This window comes from Oenanthe melanoleuca, chromosome 7 (genome assembly GCF_029582105.1).
Source record: "Oenanthe melanoleuca isolate GR-GAL-2019-014 chromosome 7, OMel1.0, whole genome shotgun sequence".
Lineage (NCBI taxonomy): Eukaryota > Metazoa > Chordata > Aves > Passeriformes > Muscicapidae > Oenanthe > Oenanthe melanoleuca.
Window position 1 is genome coordinate 17,197,471 of NC_079341.1, and position 22,982 is coordinate 17,220,452.

General features: G+C 38.1%; 1 protein-coding gene across 6 annotated transcripts in view; it reads right to left on the reverse strand.

Annotated features, from left to right (window-relative positions):
- Positions 1 to 22,982, reverse strand: part of RAPGEF4 (Rap guanine nucleotide exchange factor 4) — a 139,902-nt gene that overhangs the window by 51,315 nt on the left and 65,605 nt on the right. For 4 of the 6 annotated variants that reach the window (XM_056496602.1, XM_056496604.1, XM_056496601.1 and 1 more), the window contains 2 exons: positions 1,492 to 1,545; positions 1,089 to 1,195 (listed from right to left, as the gene is read on the reverse strand). In XM_056496602.1, coding sequence (XP_056352577.1) covers positions 1,089 to 1,195; positions 1,492 to 1,545 — 161 coding nt within the window. The remainder of the gene's footprint in view (positions 1 to 1,088; positions 1,196 to 1,491; positions 1,546 to 22,982) is intronic. The other 2 variants (XM_056496606.1, XM_056496605.1) reach the window with 1 other exon arrangement.

Consider the following 22,982-nt stretch of genomic DNA (forward strand, 5'->3'; position numbering starts at 1 on the left):
CACCTTGCATCTCCTGACTGACCCAGAGGCAGACAACAGCAGGTCTCAAATTCTGGAGAACACTCAAAAAAGGTTAAAAAAGCAAAAAGTCACATGGTCATTTAGTAAAATTCTTCATCATAACACTCCCTAGCTCAGCAGAACAGTAAGAGTTTTCCCAGTTATGTGTAAGAGAAAAAGGTGCAGTTGTTTGGACCAGCACTGCTCTTCATTTATCATTTATGCTCTTTTGTTCTTCTTGAACAGCTATTTTATATTGTGACATATTTTCTAAACAACTCACAAGTGCCAAATACCTTTGCATATGAAATATATTTTGGGCTGAAATATGGAAAATCAATGCATATATTTCAAATGAAGATCAGCAACATATTGATTTACTATTAGAAAAAGACACACTCAGAGATTTAGAAGTAATTTTTACTTAAAAACTTAAAAACACTGTGAATAATGTACAAGGCATTTGATTTAAACATTAGACACTAAAACAAACTGATTGTTTCTTACGCCAATAGTAGGGAGATCCTAACACCCTGCAGGAAGATTTCTATTTCACAAGTGCCATTGTTATCCTACTTCAGCAAGACTGTGCTGCCACCAGCAGGAAGATAAGAGAGCCTGGCAATACACTGAAAGAAAAATTAAATAGAGCAGCAAATCTGCATCAGGAATGTTTCTCGCCAGGTGAATTTTCAGAATGCCACAGTGAGCAAGACTGCTGTAGCAATCAGTACAGGAACACAATATATTAATGAACTTTTCTATTATCTCTTACTGATACACAAAAAGAACAGAATCTACATTTTAACTTGGTACTACACAGAATATTCCAGCTAACTATGCTATTAACTTTGGAAGAGTTTTTTGTATGTGAATGCTCTGTTCACAATCACGGACTCAATTTCCAGTCAAATTACTCCAGAAAGGGTTTACCAGGCCCATTAAAGACTGCATAACATTCAACTCAAACAGCATCAGAGAATAATTTCAGACCTTTTGAGACCTGCAAGTATGGTAAGGCATAAATGACACATCAGAGAATGGGAGGCATAAAAATTCAGAGACCTCAATACAATCAGCTCACACACCTGTAAGTCTTCAGATGATATTTACGATCTCTTATCATGTGAGGAGCTCGGGACAGAATAGTATTCCTCAAAATCTTTCCAGCTCTAAGGATCTTTTCTGAAGGAACCTTGGTGATCATGGAGAAAAAGAAAGACCAAGACATATGGATTTTAAACTTTCTGGAATCTTTGTACAGCTTTCTGCAAAACAAAACACAAAAGCTCGTCTTCCTGAATTAAAAGTCCTCTTGCACAGAGGCTTACTTTTGCAGAGCAATGTAGTATATACTAGGGATTTTATGTTTCATATGCTTCTCACATCTAACAGAAAGCATCACTTCAGCTGATTCATATCACACTGTTGGAAATAGTTATTTCCATTTGTCCAACAGTCTGGCTTTATAGCACACCTATGTTCTATTACCTGTGTAATGGTTTTAGTAGGATGATGTGGGATGTGAGGACCAATAAGAGGTGTCTGAAAAATAAAATGAAATTAAATAATTTTTTTTAAGGTTGACCAGAAAAATAAAATACAGACTAAAGTAAAAAAATGAACAAAAAAACTGTAATAACAAAGAATAATGTAAAAGTCCAAGCTCTGCTCAGGAGAGATGAATATATAAAAAGCTTCTGAGGACATCCTAAAGGCAAACTTGTTGTTGTTGAGGCTCAGCAAATTCAAACAGTGACATGACATGTGAAGACGAATACCAAATCTGTGCTAAACTTTGTAAAGTACTAATGAAATGGGCAATGGCCGAATGTCACACCAGATCTGAGCATACACAGGCATAGTTAGCTCTTCCTCCTGCACAACAGCCTTCCCACACACGTCTGCTTTGCCATTCAGCCCCTCACCCCAGAAATTCTCTCTTCCTTCAGCATCTTTTTCTATTCAGCTCTTTTCTCCCTTACAGTATAGCAAAAGAAACAGGAATGGAGATAGAGCTCTTCTTCCACTATCTGTGTTTTCTAAATTAGCACCAGTCTGAGCTGGCAACCCTTTTATAGCTGCTCTCTGAAATGCAGAGGCACACAGGCCACTTGCAGGGACCCAGGCAAGGACCTTCACAAAGGGGCTGGTGAGGGAAAAAGAAAAGAACAAAGCAAGTGGCTTACTTCTACAAAGGGAAGAGTGAAAGGAAAGACCATTGGGGCTCCACAGGAGAGAAGGAGAGAAGGGGATGAGAGAAATGGGAAAACAGGCACATAAACAGGTGAAAGAGGAGACAGAGAGCACATGGCACAACACAGAGGGAAAAGGAAAGTGGAAGGTTAAAGGACAGCAGAAATGGAGACAAGGGAGAACAAAACCAAACTTCAGCAGCCACTTTAGAATGATGGAAAGACCTTTGGCTTTGCTGGGCCTGGTGGTTAATAGCATGGACCAAATTCACTTTGAGAGTGCAGTGTCAGGAGACATGACAAGGGCTGGCACTCACTGTTGGGGCTGCCAACAGCAGATGAGGCTGAGCAGAGCTCTCCCACAAGGGCAAGACTGCACCTTGGCCCATGGCAGCCATGGTGCCCCCACACCCCTATGGCAAAGCCAAGGCAGCCAGGGCACAAGTGTGGTGAAACATGAGCCATGGACTTCTGGGTTGCCAGGTACCAGTTTCCTTCAGCTGGGCATCTGAACATTAGCTCCCATGGGATTTTAATGACAAGACAAAGTCCTTGTAGTTATTAAACAGTGCTAAGAGCTAAGAATGCACCAGGAAACTATGGGTCAGCTGGGAAGGGGAAAATGAGGGAAGCATATGACAGAAATCAATAATCTTAACACAGAGGCCTGTATATGGAAACCAAAGAGGTTTTTTTCTATTCATACCTTACAAGAAGTGTTTGAAAAGGCATATCAATACAATTAAAAGGGGATTCCTGATTTTTCTCAATAAGTCAACAATTTTTCATAAATTCATTTAAGTTCCAAACATTTCTGTTCAGCCAGAAGAGCAATAGCACATCCCTCAATGTTTCTTGGTTACTGGAACTGTGTGGAATCTTCTCTAGATAGTCTATATTTGCAGTTAACATATGCAAAGAATAGCAAAAATATTTTCAAAGATACCTCTAATGAAAACAAAACCGTTGAACAATCTCAAACAGGTACAAGCTCAATCTTGTAAAATCTTCCAGATTTTATTTCTAGTTAGGAATATACTTAGAGGAGAGATAAAATGTGTAAGACAAATAACATAGGAGATTTTTAGAGCAATAGACTAGCAAAAACAAATGCACCTTTTTGTTCTTTCAAGTTTTAATTAAGTTTAAAAAAAAAAAAGCATAAACTAATAGGTGAAAAAATGAACATGGATGAAGATTTTTCAAGAAGTCTTCTAACCTAATCAAAACAGAATATAAAACAGCATTTGGAAGAAATTTCAACCCAAAGTACAGAAAAAACACAAGGTGAAAACTAAGACACAGCACAAGAATCTGTAGAAAGCAGCAGGAAGGCTTGTTCATCTACATCCTGACCAATACAGAAGGACCAGTTGCAAAGAGAGAACATAACTTGGGTGAAGGTGATTGTGAAATGATCCAGTGTCAGAACTTTACATAACAAAGAGAATTAAAGCAGACACAATGGACTAGGAAGAAGTTTCCACAAAAACAGAATCCTGATAGCTATTTCCTGGAGTGGGTCATGGGGAAACAAGTATGAGGTAAAAGGAGTTAATGGGAGCTAGCAAGTACCTAAAAAAACAGTATTAATCATACATACTATATATACACTAGAACTTAACTAGAAGGTGAAGTAAAGACTCAGCTAAAGAAAGAGCTTTCCACTAACATGCAAGAAACAAATACACAGAAAGGAAAAAGTAGAGGGTCTAGAGAAAGCAAGTATAAATTGAATAGCAAAGGACAGAATCAGAAAAGCAAAGGTGTAAAACGAGACAGACCTGCCTAGAAATGTCAAGAGGTAAAAATACATTCCACAAGTACATTAGTAGTAAAATAAAGAAAACAAACAGTGTTGAGCTACTGTTTAACAGAGGGAAATCTATTTAGAGCAGAAACTTTTGATTTATTTTTAATCAACATTCATTAGAAAGATCAGAGGCAGAGAGATGGTTAATATCCTAAGTAGTGGCAGGAGTAACATTTCAACCTTGAAAAAAACCCCAAAACATAAATTAGGTGTTTTCAGATTGGCTTTGTACAATTTCATGCAGGAAACTTGATGAGCTCGAAGAAACTTAAAGAGAGCTGCATCCATCTCAGAACCATGAGCAGCCACTCTTGGCGTCTAAGGAAGGCAGCTGAAGACAGAAATATGGAAAAGGAGAAGTTGAAAAAATACAGATGTCAGTCTTCCTAGAAAAAATCCATTTGTAAGCACCTGGAAAAGGACAGGGAGACGAGTCACATGTGACAGATGTTAACCAAGAACAGGTCATGCCACGCTGATCTAATTTCTTTTCATCATCAAGTAGCAACACGGATACATTAGATAAGGAACAGTAGATTTTCAACCTTTTAGTAAGACTTTAGCACTTTCTCATCAGATATTCTCTTCTGCAACAGGCAGATTAAATTTTTACAAAATAGGTGCAAAGTCAGTTGGAAAAGTGCATTTTGAAAGCAATTACCAGTGAAGCAAAGTCAAACTGGCAGTATACCAGCACTCTGTTGTAAGTAGCATTCAAGAATATATCACTTCTGATAATATTAAATATTAACACAGGATGAAGCAGAATACACCTTTATTGATTCTGCAGGAGATTTGAGGATTGGAGACATTGCACGTACATTGCAGAATAAGTTTACAATATGAAACAGCTGTAACGTTGGTCTAAATAAATGATGCTTTTATGCAACACAGAGTAATAACTACATTTCTGAAGCAGGTGGAATCAGCTAAATAAAGACAGGGTAAGGAAAAAGTGTCTTAGTACAGTACCAGACAAAAGGAAAAAAGGTTTATAATGTTTTAAATATTTAAATATTAAAACACAACTGAATAACCAATGCCATACTTGTGTGAAAGCAGCAAATACTGTGCTGGAATGCAGTAATATATTAGATACATAATGGTGTTCTGCTTTAGACAGCCTAGGTAAGACCTGATATAAAGCACTGTGTGTCATTTGCCTACTTTACTCCAAAAGCATATAAACCAGCTGGACAGAATTTAGAGGAAAGCAACAAGAATAATCAGAAAGCACAATATGAATAATCAAAGTTGTTGAGCTAAGGAAAAGGCAAATCTTGGCAGAGGTGTGATTAAAAAAAGTCTTCAGATTTAAAAGGCCTTTTGAAAGGAGAAAGAAGTGGCCAACTCCATCATTCAGAGACCAGGAAATAATTCAAATTGCTGTAAGTAAGATCCAGTTTAAGCATTGCTGAAGCTTTCCTCGCAGTGTGGACAGTGAATACCAGCAGATTGCCAGAGAGGTCTGTTTTCTCCATCTCTGGGAGGATACACAAGGGATCTGTCAGGAGTGACACCGCTAGTGTGCATGAGGCTTGGGGATAGACTCAATGCTTTCCTGAAGTAGTTTTTAGCCTCACTACATGGTACTGTGTAATTTTCAATGGTATCTTTACAAGTCTAAGTTCAGCCACAGGGTGGTGCTTAAGGAGGTGATCAGTAATAGATCCCATGCAATACAGTCCTTCCTGAGGGACAGCATCATCATCATCCAAAAGACATGCCCAGCAAAGAGTCCCCAAATTTACAGCCTTTCAAAGCTGCTCTTTCAAAGCTGCTCTTTCAAAGCTGAGCTCTGGCTGCACTAGTGATTAGCTGAAATGCAATAAATGGAAACACAGGGCTTGGACTGAGTTTGCTGTAGAAAGCCAAGATGTACTTCAAAGGCAGAGAAATGTAACATCAGTTGGTTAATAGGAGATACAGGACTCCAGCAACAACTTCCCATCAGGAAAAACAAAAAAAAAGCATTCTGTAAGGCACAGTCGCAGCTTGGCTAAAGACAAAGAAATGTTTTGCAAATCTTTACAGTCCTGGATCTTTCATTAAGGACTGCTTAGAAAAAAACCCCAAAAGACCCAGCAGAGAGTGAGAAGAGTGTTTAATTGACTTCTTACATTCTAGTATCTTTGAAGAATTAATGAGACTAAAGTTCACACATGTGAGGTCCTTGATGATCCCGTTTTTCAGGACTTCTGAATAATGGAAAAGTTATCAGGCAAAGAGCACAGATAAGCAAGCCAATTACAATAGTTTACAAACTATTATTCATCTCCTGGCCACAGGAGTGATCAGTGTACCTGCTCTTAGCTTTCCTTCAGTGTGAGATAAAGCAACACAGCAATACCAACACTCAAACAGTTTGCCATGACTTTCTGATCTCCCCTGCAAGGCAGGAGGTCATCTGGGTCTGGAGGGTGGAGAAGGGAAATTTGGTGGTGTTGGTAAGGGAAAGCAGAAAATTTTTATGAGAAACTGTGATAAAACGGCTTTTAGCATTACCACAGACAAACTCCCTACCTGGACATTTATGGATTCACATTTGAGCCATTCAAACAAACCCTTAACAAAGCCAATCACAAAACTCACTATTTAAATTGGGGTGAAGCAGAGAAAGTAATAATTTTAGCCTCCATTCCTTTCAAGACTCAAATATTTATGCATGAGAGCAATACCACAGATTTAAATAGGACTATTCATGTGTATAATTTTATGCACATTTAATCTGTGGAGAAATAGGCCTTAGATTTCAAACTACAGGGCACGGCCTATCTTTATTTTGGTGTTTCTTACATCACTGAGCAATATGAAGACAAATAAATAATAAAATGAACAACAATAATACTGACCTACCATGAGATCTGTATTTGTCAACTTATTTGAATCTGCTAAATAAAATCCAAAAACACCTCTTACAAAAATAGATTTTTCTATTCCCCTTGTTAAATATCTGTAAAGGAATGTTTCTGAGCCTTTACATATGAATGAATACTTTAGATCTACAGCAATTTGGATCTATAAAATCAAGTGATGAAGGGGTGTTGCTGTAAGCTAAGGAGCGGAGAAAAAATACATCAAAACAGGCTTTGAAGGGGACTTAATTTAACTTCTCTCAAATGCAAACATAGGATATGTGTATTGCAGAGAACTAAGATGAAATAAAGCAAAAGCCAATGAATCACTTTTTTTTTTCTCGTGACCTCAGTGTAGCTCATCTCTGAACAGAGAACAAGTTTCGGTATTGATTGGAGTTAACCACAGCATGTTACCAGGCTGATCAGATAAACCTGTGCACTGCTGTTGATCCCTTTATTTTCAGCTGGGGAACTGAAAAGAATTGCAAGTGACATCTGTTTTCCTGCTGGCTGCCAGGGGGATCCAGAACAAACAAAGGACAAAAGCCACACACGTTGAAAGGTGTCAGCAGCAACAGCCACATCACTAAGAGGTCTGTTTGTTTTACATCCTCAGTATTTACCACTATTGGTGATTTATGGTCTAATCCAAATCCCACTGAAATCACTAGGAAGTTCCTAATTGACTCAATGAATTTTGAGCCAGGCCCATAGCATCTGATTCTCCTAACTGTACTTCAGGGAAGAGCATCTTTAGTTCTTATTGGTTCCAAATGACTCCTGATGCCTTCTGATGACTGAATCATTTTTTAATGTCTTTGTATACATCTCCCAAAAGACTTCTAGTGCCCTATCTGGTTCACATGGGAAGAAATAAAATATACAAAAAACCCCATTCCCACAATATTGGCAAAATCATAGCCAGTCAGTAAGATACAGCTAACAACTAGCCAGAGTCCCCACTGCCTCCCACACACCTCCCACCTCTATTCTCACCATTCTTTCTCAAGCTTTTTGTAATGTCATCTATTTGTGCTGCTTCAGACCAAAGGCAGAGATAAGAGTTCCAAATGTGGTGTAGATGACTCTTTTTCCAATACAGGTCATTATTTTCAGCACTCCAGAATAACTATATAACAGGGATAGAGCTGAGCACAGAGTATCACAGCTTTTGGAGTGCATCTTCAGCTGGAAAGCAGCCTTTATGGATAGAGTATCTTGAGTTAACTCCATTGGTCCTATTTCCAGCTGCAGTGAAAGTGTGTCTATGCAGACTGCACCAACCTCTGCTAGGACACTACAGGGAAAACAATACACTTATTGAAAGCAGATTGGTGAACATGTGAGAAACAGCTCACCAAAGGTCCTTTGGAACACATTTTTGTCAAAATTTGAAGAAAATGTAATCAATATTTTAGGAATTCCCCTGAGATTAGCTCAGCTGGTCAGAGTATGGAGCTTATAACATCAATTATAACATCAAGGCTGTAGGGCAATCTCCATATAGGCCATTCACTTAGGACTTGGGCTTTATTATCCTGGAGGGTGCCTTCCAGCACAGAATATTCTGTGCTCTGTGACTATATTAATCCATACTGGATCTCTGGAGTAGCCCTATGTAGAATATGCTGATGTACTGACCAATGCTTGTCATCAGAAAACAATCTATGTGATGACCTCTAACCCCTGAGGGTACAGTCCATAAGAAACCTTGGCCCACACTCCCTGCCCTGGGGACTTCTAATGGTTGGGACATGGTACCAGGACTGAGCTCTGGGTCCCACCCAGACAGTCATATTCAATCACAGAGCTAATCACAGAATATTCTGTGCTGGAAGGGACCGATAAGGATCATCAAGTCCTACTCTCAGATGAATGCTCATACAGAGAGATTCACCACACCCCTTCAGAAGACAAAAAAAATAGAAATAGAAATGTAATCATCACTCCAATCATGCATTCTCCTCTTCACTCTCCCCACAAATATGCAGCAGCTGGGAGAACCAACCTGTGCTCCACACGACAGCTCTGGCAGCCAAAAACGAAGTACCTGCTCACAACTTCTAACTGAAAAAGTCCAAAACTAATAATGATTGACCTCACATCAGGTCTGTAGGGGACTTAGCAATTAAAAAACACTTGGCAACTAACAAAGGACAAATTACCCAACAAGATCACTTGTTTTAAAAGAACCAGTCTAGACAGTCTCAAATTGTACTACCAAAGGATTTCAAGACACCCATGCTCACAGAAGACAACCATTCTTGTTTCTTAACAAATATCTGTAAACAGCAAAATGGGGAGAATGACAAGGTATGAAGGATGAACACACAGTCACAGGATGTTTGCAAAATTAAGGAAGAAAGTAATCAAATTTTTAAAATTTTCTGAGTTTCATAAAGCTATAGCACCTGCCATCTAAAAACCTATAATCTAACTACAAACTATCTAATCCAAGCAAAATAGCCTAGTAGATATCGTCAGGGCTAGTGGTTAAAGAGAGCCCAGTTTTATTCTGGGTTTTTTGACTGCATGACCTTACACAAATTGCCTAATCATAGTGTGTTTCATTTTCCCCTTTTTGGAGAGAGGAATACTAATAATTTCTACCTTCGTTAAATGCTTTGAATACTGTCAGCAAATGGGCTACTATCAAAATATTCAGAGTAATGATGACTGGTTTTAAATCTATATTCTTTAAATGTAATACAATGTGAAGACTATGTTGTATTTTAAAATTGCTTTTCTTTAGTAATCTATATTTTTAAAGTGCATAAACACGAAAATGTGTTCTTTAAATTCTCAAATATTCAGTGTGGCAAATTTATTTTAGAAAGTTAAATTGAATTCACATTATTAACACTTCTACAATGTTTCCTTGACAAACTATAAATGTCCCTCCTTTTAACACAAAATGATTCAGCCATTACCAAAAATGACACTTCACTGTGAATGTCAAAAGGAAAAAGAATATTGAAATAGACTATGACCAGTGCACAAAGCCCCCCAGAACATGGCTAATGATGTCTTATTTTCCCGTCATTTTTTACTTCCCCACTACAATGAAACAGCTGCTATAACTGCACTGCCTGCATTGAATAAAATGTCAGAAAATGCTAACTCTGCTGCAAGCATTCCCAATATTCTGATAGAGGGGTGACTACAGTTATCATAACGAGTTTCAAGCCAGTGTTGTCAGGGTTTCTCTGCTCCTGCTTTTCTTTAACCTACAAAAGAATAAAATACTTTTTTTGTCTCTCATGCAAACTACTGGTTTCTTAGTATACATGGCTTTAAAAGTATGCTTACCTGAAATTATTTACTTCTTTAGAAACAGGCTATAGCGACAAAAACTTTAAAAGTACAATAAATATTAGGCACTAAGGTTACCAGTTTTTAAGGCCTGTTTCTCACATATGCTGTAGGCAGACAGCAGCTATTCAAGAGACAAACTGAATGGATGTTAAAGATCAAAGAGATTCTGGATGATTTAACCCACTTATTTCTAGAGACCTTTTTAACTTTGGCAAGCATCTCCTATCTTCAAGACTCCCAGAAGGTACTCTGTCTAGAAAACAGGACTGGATGGGCTCTCCTGGGTTTCAATTACATCCAGATGCCAGAACTGCCTTCTGATGGAGTGAACTATATGTGAAATTGTGAACCTGTTAAAATTAGTGGTAAAATTCTTGACTTCAGCGTAGCTAAAACACAACCCAAGTGAGGCAAGAGGACCACTGCCTCCCGGGTGACAGCAGTTTATGTGTTATGTGATCCCCACTAGCCACTGCACCTCTGAGTGTTTCAACCTCTCCATGGTAAAATGGGGACAACAGTGTCTACTCACAACTTCAACAAATGATGAGAACAAGCAATTGAAAACACTGCTGAATGCTGCAACTGGAATCCTGGAAGTCTAGTGCCTACAAATTCCCACTGGGTACTTTACAATGATTTTTAACATTGAAAGAAAGAGTCATCGAAGTGAGACAGGGTCAGAGGATATTGAAGGTTACCTCCTGAATTCCCTGGGGAGGTCAGCAACAAGGTCAAGCCTCTTGCAAGTGGGCAAAAGAAGTTAATGTAAACCTGTTTTATGCTTCTTCTGCTGATTTCATGTTCCTTATTCTCCAAGTGCATTGTATGATATGAAAAAAACATTGAAGAGTGTAGCACATGAGCCTCAGAGTCCAGCCTCCCTATTACTCCTCTTTCTTCTTCCTGTCATCTTTTTCAGAAATAATTTTTTGCTAAAAATGAAACTGAGAAGGAATAATCTAACAATATCTAGTGCAACATGTTCTGGTGTCTTACTTCCCAGGTGATTTTTATTGATCTATTTTGATGTTTTCCATCTACATGGAATGTATTTCCTGAAATGATAAATGGTTGTTTCTGTAGTGTATGAAAATAAATAGAGGAAAGAAATCCCAACTGATGGTTTGCTCAGGACACAAAAAGCATAAATACTCTTTTTTCAGCCAGGTACTTCTCTACTTGGTTTTAAGTCTTCTGTCATAAACATAAAATAACCCACAAGCACTGGTTTAATTTACATATTTGTGTGTCAGTGGAAAAGACATGCATTCTGCTCTTGACAAATATCCACAAAACAACCTTTTCATCTTCCTTAAAACTTCTATTTCCATTGATGTCTACAAAAAGCTTGTCAAAGTTGTGGGTGTTGATATGCTGAACCATGATACCTACCCTATCTCATCCAACTTTCTCAGCCTGTGTAGGATAAAGGCTTTTCATTTCATGGTAAAATCTAATTGTAGTCTCACACATTTAACAAGTATGAAATGAAACCATAACTGCTGTATTAGTTAATCTGTTCATTCAGTGTTTATAGAGTGTCAGTAATTGTATTGATTAAAAACACAAAAAGGCATTTGGAATCAAATTATTTATCTGAACAAGACAGATTAATATGATCTGTTTTTCACATTAATTCCATAATGCATTGGGAATAATCAGTAAATAAAATACAAACATTGACTTAATGTGAACAGTAGATATTCTCCAATTAAATAGCAAAAGAGTAATACTTTTAATTCCCCTCACACACAATTACAACAAAATATAATTTTAATTTGAAAATAGTAAATATTTTGTATTTTCAAATCTGCTTCTTCGCTCTTTCTACAGACCTTGCTGCTGCCTAACTTGCTACTGTATAAACCACACCTGCTCACATTTTTTTATTTTGAATTTAGCTCATCTTCCCTGATTAATAGTGACAGACAGACATTTCTAAACATACTCTGAGATGCTTCTGTTGCTAAACAAATCTTTACTGCAACTTGAGAAAAAAACTGGCTCTAAATGCACACTGTTTAAAAGAACACTGCAGTAATTAACAAGATGGGTATGGAGAGGCAAAATTACTCTACCTGGCATTTTCCCTAGCTAACCACATCTCTTTACATCCCAATTCACCATAGCATGTTTCTGAAAGAAATGACCTCTTTTTACCTCTCTCAGTATGCAGCCTAAGCTGTGCAAATTCTGTGATGTCTGGCTTTTAGGGATATCACAGAACCAGCCCCGTCTCTGTGAAATGGAAGAGCACCTACTGTATGCATTTTATAATTTATCCCTTTTTTCCTATTTTTCTTCAATGCTGGCATTGATTTTCATATTACTGCTAGAAGTATTTTTTGTCCAGCTGAAATTCTCTCCTGGCCATCTGTCAACCACTTACTCCCTTTCTAAACATAATATCAAAATCTTATTTTGTTTAATTAACTCTTTAGTGATTCTTAGTGGGTTCTGTAAAAGATAACGACTGTTGCACCACTTTAAGCAAATCATGATGTGAAAATGCTGCTCCAGAGAAATTTATTTATTGTAATCCAAATCAGTGCCTAGAAATACTCAATGTACATAGAGTATTCCCAGCTAATTTGTGTATAAAAAACTCCAGGATTTCTGTAACAATGTAGGAATCTTCAGCTTCTCCATGACATCTGGATAGGAGACTGTCTTGGGGAAAAGAAAAAGCATTCTGCCCTGAGGAACTTCTGGTATATTGATTGAAGACCAATATTATTGCAGACTGTCCAGTGTCTGCACGGCCACAAGGTCACTTTTCAGGCAGAAATCCAGATTTTCTACCCCAAAACTCATATCAGAAAAGCACAAAACAAAAAAGACAGCATTTCAAGAACACTGTCTGGAACACTGCAGTAATTGAATAGAGTTAAAAACCCCTGGTTTCCTCTCCCCCAGTTTGGACCAGTATACCAGGAAGAAAGGAGAGCCATTCTATTACAGAGGCCCAGGACTGCTGTGTCAGTGCCTATATATTTACAGCACAAGGAATGCCAGAAACCTTACTGTTACAGTTTTGTCAACACAGGTTTTCCAACACTGTCCTGGAATTCACAGCAGCTAACACTGACACTGAGCAGAATCTGAACTGAATCAGGGGAAACAAAAGGGAAGGTAGGATGTTAGGCTCCTTTATCTTGTGTATCCCTACAGTTTTGTCAGTCAAGATAAGGAATCTTGTTCAGTCAGTGACAATAGGCATTTCTCAGATTTGTTTCTCAGTGACATTTGGAATAGCAGTCTGCAGACTACAAGCTGAAAATTCCAAATCTAGACTAGCTCTGAACACAAGACAACTCGAGAGGAGGTATGGAGAGGGCAACAAAGATTTGCCTGTCTCTGTATGTACTATAAAAGTAACAAGAGTACATCACACAAATCTGTATTTAAACACAGGAGATTGAAATCACAGATATTCCTTTATAATTTAGCAGTGAAGTGCAAGAGAGCTGCAAGCTGGCCTGAAAAAGCAATTCACTGCCAATTCTCCCTCTGCTTCCTGTGCAGCTGATGTAGGCAGAAATGCCAGCTCTGGGGCAGGAGAGTGTCAGTGCATAGCTGTCAGACCCAGCAGAGCTGAGGTCAGACATTTACAGCTGCAGACAGATCACAGCAGTCTCAAACAGGACCACTGTGGTTCACTGCCTCCTTGAATCCCACACCCAGGCACTATCCTGTAGCTTGTGCTGGCCCTGATCAGGAAGCTCATTTTCATCCAAAATTGAAGAAAGTTAAGCCCAGAACAAAGGTTTATGTGTTTCTGACAGTTCTGCTCCCTTATCACCAGGCAAGGAGGATCATCAGTGTTACAGAAAAGAGAGCACACACAGCTGGGTGTCGACAGAAGAGACATAGGAGAGGGTACATAGGAGAGAAGAGGAAAAGCTCTGCAACTCTGGTGCAGGTCACTGGAAGCTGCTGTAGAAGGGCAGTCACAGAGCCATGGCTCTTCCTGGGCCCAAATGTGCTTTGCTCTGGGAGCTGATGACCCCACCATCTTCCTACTGCCCAGCCACTCTCTCCTACCTCTGCTTTTGGGGTCACTGTTCAGGAGGCTCCAAGGTGGGTTGGGTCAGAAAACACATTTGGGAGAAAAGTAACCACCTGAGCCATTCTGCAAAAGGTTACCAGGAAAAAACTGCATGAGAGAAGAGGTGCTTGTTTAGGCTCCTCACATTCTTAAATTTGAAGTCAGTTGATACAAAGAGTGAGGAAGGACAGAGCAGTACTGGAGTTCCATGAAGACATAATCATAATTCTCCTGCTAAACTACTGGCTTTGTCTCCATTCAGTTCATATTTAAGGTTATTGAACAAACTGCTTACATATAATTTCATTTACCAAGATGAAAACAAGTGTGTCTGAGTAATCCTAATTAAAAGCAGTGTAACAACCTGTATTGGAAATAAACTGGAGTTTTTTAAAATTTTATTTTGGAGCCCAAATTAAGTATCCTTTTAATTTCTCTACTACTCAATTCATCTACATGTAGTTGTATTTCCCCACTAACTGCTAGCTTTAATTTTAAAACAGCTGCATCACTGATGATAAAGTACACAAAGATCAAACACGTTTGCAGTCTTGTGCCAAGCCTTCTTTCAGAAGGAAATTCACAAAAAGAATAAATAATGAAAGTCATAAATCATAAATACCTGAACAGCACTTTTTCCTTAACCATCATGTTGCTGCTAACAGTCCCAATGACATTTTCAGCTCTGCTGTAGAGATCTGACATTTTTGCCTCTGCAATTCTGACTTGGAATGACTCTCAATGAGCCCCATAAACTGGACACTTGTGGTGCTATTTGTGTGCAGCCAGCACAACAGGCTTCTGCTCTTGACTAGCTAACACAAGAAAAAGAACAAAATCACTGGACAGCTGTTTCCCACTATTTATTAACCTCTCAAATTTTTATCATCCATAAACAAGCAAAAAAAAGATGCAGCTAAATGATCAGATCAGACACATTGATTACTTCTTACTGGCTCAGAACTATAATTGACTTTGTGGAATACCAATTTCCAGCATGTATTGCAGGACAGGCAGTCAAAATGCTCTGTTAGAGACGATATAAGTGACTAAAAAGAATCTGATTTTAAGATCCCTGATCCAATTTTTCTGCCAAACTTGAGAAAATAATTACAAGATTCAAAAAAATTCCTTTTGCTGTTTCAAATATAAGTGCCAAATGTGTTACTTGTATACGCTTGACTTGTCTGAAGACATGAACCTTGAAAGGGACTATCTTTTTTCTCAGTATAATTACCCACTCTTCCTGCCTTTCAACTGCTAGAGATAAATGGAGCATATGTGCATGTTTTTTAGGGGTTGGGACAGAATCTCAAAGAAAACACAGTCAAGAAGCAAGAGTCATCAAATGCGCTCCACAGTACATATTATCAGACTGCCCTTGCCAGAACTGGCAGAGAAGGTAGCAGGCTGTGTCCTCAGACAAGTGGAACTGAGAGTGATGCTCCTGTGGAAAGATGGTTCCACACCTAATTCACAATACTGAGTGCTTTACAAATTTTAGAATTTTCTAGGAATTTCTGTTATTTTTTCCATTATTTATGTAAGCTACAATAGCAACACTATTTCAGCTAGGCACGAGAAGTCTCAAAGGAAGAATGTCTCTCTAGCCAAACTGCCTTCCCTGTGCTACCTCAAGCATCTCTATAACCCTTTTGTGAGGTTAGTCAGATGGGTTAGTACTTGATTACACTGATACTTTGAAAGAGGTCAGCAGCCTGAGTTAAATCCCTTCCAAAACACAATTATAACAAAGAAATATGTATCACTTAGTTTTGCATATTTCTATTGATTTCTGAGCTTCTTCCTTCCACTTTCAGTGTCTTTTAGGACTATCATACCAAGGACTGATCACAATAATCTCCTGTAAGGAAACTCATCAGAAACCTATGAACAACCGTGAATCTCATGCCTTCTGATGTTCAAAGTAAACCAGTCTTTTTCTGTCTGACAGTCACACTATTTTTTCTCTGACTGAAAGCTCTTTGTAGCAGAGGACTCCATCCCTGATTTGCATCAAAGCACCCAAAAACCCCAAGAATTTCAAGGCTGTAGAATGCACACAAACTGCAACAAAGTCTGAATAAAAATAATAATAAAAATGAAAGGCAACATAAGTGGAGAACATCAAAATAACAATGATAACTTAACAATGAGTGCTTTAAGGGCACTCTTCAGTCAAAAAATACTGTGGAGATCATATATATTAATATTCAGATGTAAAAGTTATGAAACTGAAAACTCACACAGGTTAGCTCTAGCATTGATTAGAATATATGGATTATTCTACTGGTAATATAGGAAGTCTTTCTTTCCCACACCTCTCATTTTTCAGCTTTTCAATCCTCCCTCATGATAAAACCCACACTACCCTGACTAGGAACTTGCAGGTAGTTTCACTGACTCAGAAAGTCATTGCAGCTCTCAAAGCAGGATACAAATGCAGACACAATTTTCCAAGCTCAGTGTTCCACTCCTGAGTCAAGGGCAGTAGCTTCTTCTGCAATGTTTCACAGCTATGACAGGAAAGGGAGGCTTCCTCTTCAGGTGCTGACAACTCAACTGCACTATGTTATTGGACACTAGTCACTATTTTTCCCATTATTCATCTTCTTCCAAGAGATAAATGTGGCAACTAGCTTATATTTTAAAACTGAAACACACATAAATATATTTAGAACTCTGATGTTACTCCTCTTAGAAAACAAGGATAAAATTTTAAGTAGAGTATTCCTTTAGGTCCTGTAGCTTGAAAAACTCTGCCCTTGTTTCCCAAAAATTTAATTCATCCACCAAGATGAATCGTACCTCCATCTCTTACCACTCCCACTATCATTGTAAGTGGCTGTATTTATCATTAGAACCACCACAATGAAAACTCCTCAATGAAAGAAACAGGCAGAAAGGCCATATTTTTTCATCCAAATTAATGAAAAGGGCTTCAAGAATCCTTGAAATTAATCAAGTATGCACTGAAAATAATTAAGTTATCTTGACATGTACACAGGTAAATACACAGAGACCTGGACCAAGGATTCTCTTCTTTTTCTCCACAGTGCAATGCTACTTGTCTCTGTATAGTACTAGATCAAATGAGAACCATTCCCCACATCTGCAGGTTTCATATTGGGGCTGCTCTGGCTATTTCTTTATTGGTGTGCTTAGTCATATGATTAACACAGCAGAAATTTTCCAGTAGAAATTGCCATTAGAAGTCAGGGTACACAATGCAACTATGGATCACAGATACTTCATAGGTTATCAGGGAGCTGATTTGTGTAAAAGAAGACGTTGAAAGCTTTCCTTTGAGGTATTGCTATTCACAAAGACATTCAGAAGGGAAGGTTACAGCTATATATCGTCTACCTGGCTGAAACTGGAGACACACAACCTTCCCTGGTGGTTCTGCACAATTTAGCTTATGCATAGTCTATTTAGGAAAGTCAGCAGACTTACTAACAATTTTGTTTACATTAAAGAGCTCTGCTGACATATAAAGACCTTCACATTTTTCATGATGAAGTTCCTTACTAACATATGAAAAACATGTTTTTCACAGACTCCTACTCATCTCACACTCCTGTCTTCATATCTCCCCTGCCATAAGCTGTCATCATGTGACTCATTTCCAGGGTCTATATGGAGAGTCTCTGCATCAGCCAAATTGTTACAAGCTCTGATAATAATTGAACCCTAAGCATCTTCACCTAGAGCAAAAATGAAGAACTTCAACAGACCTCTAGGCAAATTACTTTCATTTATGTGAGACTGATGCCAAAATAACAGAGTAGCCTCTAAAAATAATGGGTACAGTTAGGACTGCACAAAGACGTTATTTAGACATATTTGCTTTCATGCAATCACTTCAAAAACAGAAAACAAAAGGGAATTATTTTTTAATCCTATGCAAATATTGTATATGAGAACTGGCCAGTGCAGAATCCAAGTGAGAATAGGAATTAAAAACATGTATCACTGGGCAGCTACATAAACCCTCCACACAAAAAATAAATCATCCTTTAACACAGTTTTCATGTGTATGTTGGAGATGCTGCAACTTTCAAACAAACACCTTGTAATTGCACTTTGATAGAAAACTACCTGCTTTCCTGCCCTCTCTCTCTTCCTCTTTTTTTTTTGCTCACAATTTCATGACCATGTGAAATATTTCCCTTAGAATTCTGCTAATGCTCTATCAAAGTTCACATTTGACAATACGCTGTATATCTTAAAAGATAAGCTTTCCTTTTGGCAGTAGTCATCTGGAAAAAGTAAACTGAACTATAGGGAAATCAGAAGTAAATTGATTATGTTTATTGCTAGAGTAGCTAATATGGTGAAAAAAAAAAGTGGGTTTTTCAAGGCTGAACCCTGTGAATTGCAATGTCATATTTACAAACAGTATACCTTCAAATGACCAGAGCCATACTTAAGTGCTTGAAAATCGAATATTCATATGCCTGGCAATGTTGAAATTGCAATACTTTGAGGATTAAACCTTGATTATGCCCTTCTCTGTCCACTATAAGATCCCTATGACATATCTGCATTAAATGCATTTAGAGTTGATAAAAAGGAAAATACTGCTCTCAAAATCACTCCAATTATTTAAATACATAAAAATCAACACGGTACCTACACCTTATTGAAAATTCAGTAAAGGAAAGGAATCTATATTTTACCACATCAAATTAGCCGGGAAACAAGATACATGAAAAGGTGACTTTCACAGAAGTATTGCAGCACAGTTACAGGAGCTTGGCATACAAAATACCTTAAAATAAATCACTTCCAATAAGCTTCCAGTCCAGAGGATTTGGAAACATTACATGAAAAAGATAAAGGGGCTATTTCAACCAGTAAGCTTCACAAACTCAATCGATGTGTTTTTCAAATGTTACTTCGTGCACAAGGGGGAGCTCCTGCAACTCTATACCACAATAAAAACCTGAAGACAATACAGGGAACATAATGGAAATACAGCATGAAAGATTTCAGAAAAGAATGCATATTCTTCACCCAATAGCAAGAATTACTGGATGAATTTGCACAACTCAATGTGCTTTTGTCTTCTGTGTTCAGCATGGATTCCTCAGTACAAAGGAGATGAAAAGCACTTTCCCCAGTACAGTATGTAGGCCTCAATGAAGAAGGAGCAAACTTATGTATGTTTTAAACAGTCACCAAGGTGAAGCTGAACAAAAAGAAAGGTAGCATGGTTTTTCAGAAACGTTGTTTTAATGTGTCACAACAAAAATATATGTGAGCAGGTAATCAAAGTCTGTACCACAACAAACACAGATAAGAGGATTTCATTAACACTGCTCAGTCAGCCCTCATTCTTGAAATACTCTGCTTTTGAGCACTTAATTTTTTAGCCTTTCTTTCAAGCAGTATTTTGTGCGACATCTTAAGGATGTGGGGGGTCTTTCAGCAAACTGCAATATGGAGATTCTATTATGGAAAAGAATGCAAAACTTCATCTTGGACCATTAGCAGGGTTAGAATTTTTTTTACTATCTAGTACTTGAATAAATACCTTGTAAATCATAAATTTCTCTTATTTCTGTGTATCATTTCTATGCTTTTGGGCATCCACAGTTTGCAAAGGAGTTTAAGACATTTGCTGATAGCAGAAAATAGCACCACAGTCCACAAGAGAGTGGAGATTCATGCTCTCAATAGGGCTGTCCTTTGTTCTTACCCACATTAATTCCTCTGTTTCCACAACTCATTCCTCCAGCACCCTCTTCTTTCAAACTACCTTATATCTCCAGAGCAGATGGGCTATTTCTTGCTCCCACCTGGATACCAGTAAAGGGTCTAAAAGAACTGGGGAGACAACTCTGGCTTTCAATCAGGGTCTGGCTTTGTAAGAGTCAAAATATTGCTCTAGCAACTAAAATAAGCTCTTGAGAGAAACCTCACACAGTTAGGCACTGAGACAGGAAAACCCAAGCAACCCAGGAGCAAAGACAAACAGCGTGGGAATTCTGCACATAAAATGCCCACAGCTTGGGTGCTCAAGTTTGCAGTGAAACTGCACCAAGCCTCTGATGAGCCAGTTTCAGTTGACATTTTTTCAGTGTTTAACAATATGGTTATCTTCCAGGGGCTCACAAATGGTACTCATTACTGCACAGACAAGCCCCAAAAGTCAAGCTTCTAGTCCAAAGGACGGGATTCCCAGTGGATAATTGGAAATAACTATTTAGTATGTGCTATGTATTTTCCTCCAGCTCAATGTCAGACAGGTTTGATCCATTTCAATTTAAAAATCAGCCAGTAGCATACTCTCAGCATGGTGAATTCAGCGTAAACAGTGAAAAAATGGCCAAATTGTAAGAAGAATGTCCTGTAGTGGGAAGCATCATGCAACCCTGCTGCCAGCTCTGCTGGTAATATATGGAACCAGGACCACTAACTATTCTGACTGCATGCTGGAACCCGACCTCCCCTGTGTTCTAAGTACTCTTCTGTATCTTTTCCAAAAATGTATTTGAAATTATTATTGATTTTGTAATTTTGGCTTTAGGGTTACATTCATCTCACATATGCAATTCCACCCCACAGGAATTTTCAAAACCTAGAGTGAGAGAGCCCAGTGTACAGATATTGGTTTGTCCTAGTTAAAAAGACTGTCGCTCTGTCATTTTCCCTTACATAAGACAGCATTAAACTGACTTTGTTTCCATTCCCCAAAATATAACTGGGGACACAGTAATACACTCCCTCTCAGTATTTTATGCTCAATTTAACTGTTATATTGCATTAAAGGATGTGCAATAATGTAAACCCAAATGCAAATTAATTCACATTTGGTAAGAAAAATCTCTTTGTTGCTTTCTCCTAATAGAAATTTTTTTTGTAGATTTTAATGAACTAAAAAAACCAAACATCCCCATATGGTGAGAAAATTCCAAAGCATGTATTAAAAGAAAAATCTTATGTTACTCATCAAAAGCTAATAGATGTGACAGGACAAAAAAATTAAGCTATGAAGATGAAACTCAAATAATTAGCAATTATGGAAAAACATCTATTAGAGTACTTGTAAAAGACTCACCACAGGCTAAAAAAGAAAAACACGCATTTCATATTTCCAGAGTGGAATACATTAGATTTCATCTGAAGCAAATTATTTACAGTTACAAACTTCCCTGGAAAATGAAAACAGCACATACACACCTTGAAATAAATGCATCATGATCAGAACTACTGAAGATGTTATCTCTTTCTGTCTAAGAGTGTAATGTCTTCTTACCATATGAAAGATTTTGAGGAACTTTCTCTGGATCTCAGAAGGTTCCTCAGTCAGTCTTTCTCTGGACATTACAGAGTAGCCTGCATGCCTCTCTGAGCTGTATATGCTGCCTTCCTCACAGGTATCATTCTGACCATCTAAAGTAGTGTAGAAATGTCCTGGAAACATTTTTCTTTCCCTGGATGAATGCCCTTCCCTGATGCACTAGCCATTTTGGAAGTCACACATCATCCTAAAAATAAGCGAAATATGTAAAATCTAGAAATACAGCACTGTTTTCCAGTATCTTGATTTTTTGCTTTGAAAAGCTGGCAACAACTCTGGCCCTGGAATTCCAGTAATTCCCTGATGGTTCACCAGACTGCAGGACATGAAGGGTGACACACATTTTGTGTAAGCACTGTCACAGTTGCACAGTTTAGAACTGCAGGAACGAGGTTTGCATGCAGTAAACAAAATAGTTAGATATTTACCTCTGCTGCATTTACCTTTCATTGAATTAATTAGAGAGCTGTGGTCATATGGAGAAAACAAAGAACTAGAATTCATGGACCATTTCTATGCTGTGTAGCTTCTTCTGCCACATTTGCCATGGGACTTTCTGAGCACCTCCAGGTCGAAACAAGGTGACAAGTATTTGTCATGTATTTACTCACCCAGCCTCTCTCCAGAGAAATGTGTACAGTGAGGGAGGGAGAAGAATGTCTGTTAAGGATAATATGGCTTGCAAAGGATTTTGTTCCTGTAAAAGTCACTGAGCAGTTTGAGCCTGCCCTAGCCAAGTTCTGTCCTGCCCAAGAAATGATTTTGTGCAGAGTCCTGTTGTGCTAGAAAATCCCAGCTATTGGCAAAGGTATTAATTATTAAATTTTGCTCAGTTTCTAAAATACTTTCTACCTGAGTGTTTACCACCCTTAGCTGAGCATCACTTCCCATTACTGGGGGGAAATTACACTCTAGAAGAGACAGATGTTTTTGTCTTTTTAACTTTACCTGTTACTTCTATCTGCTTCAGAAAACACAAAAATGCCTTTCAGTTTGAATTCTGCACCTGGTGCTTTTCTTAAGAAATCAAGCAAGACCCCTGACCTGAATTAACTTCAACTGTACCACGGAAATGCCTATAACTTAAAGAAGCACTTAAACATAATTCATAACTGCTATGTAAAATTCTTACAGAATCCAAGCTGCTAAGTATGTAAGAACAATTACTCAGTGCATGGAAAAATATTTATGTTATTACAGGACAAGGTTGTGTCTAGAAGTAGTATAGCTAGTGAATAATGCTCAAGGAAAAGGAACTGCATAACTGTTTCATGTATACATTAAATAAAACCTGACTGTGACAATTAAAAAAGGTCAGTACCCTTGAGGAAGCAAGACAGACAGACAGGGAGAGGTTGGAAGTAGTTATTTTTGAATTAAGAAAACACACTAAAATATTCCTTGTCTTCATCTGCTGTCAAGAGATGCTTTTTGTGCAACA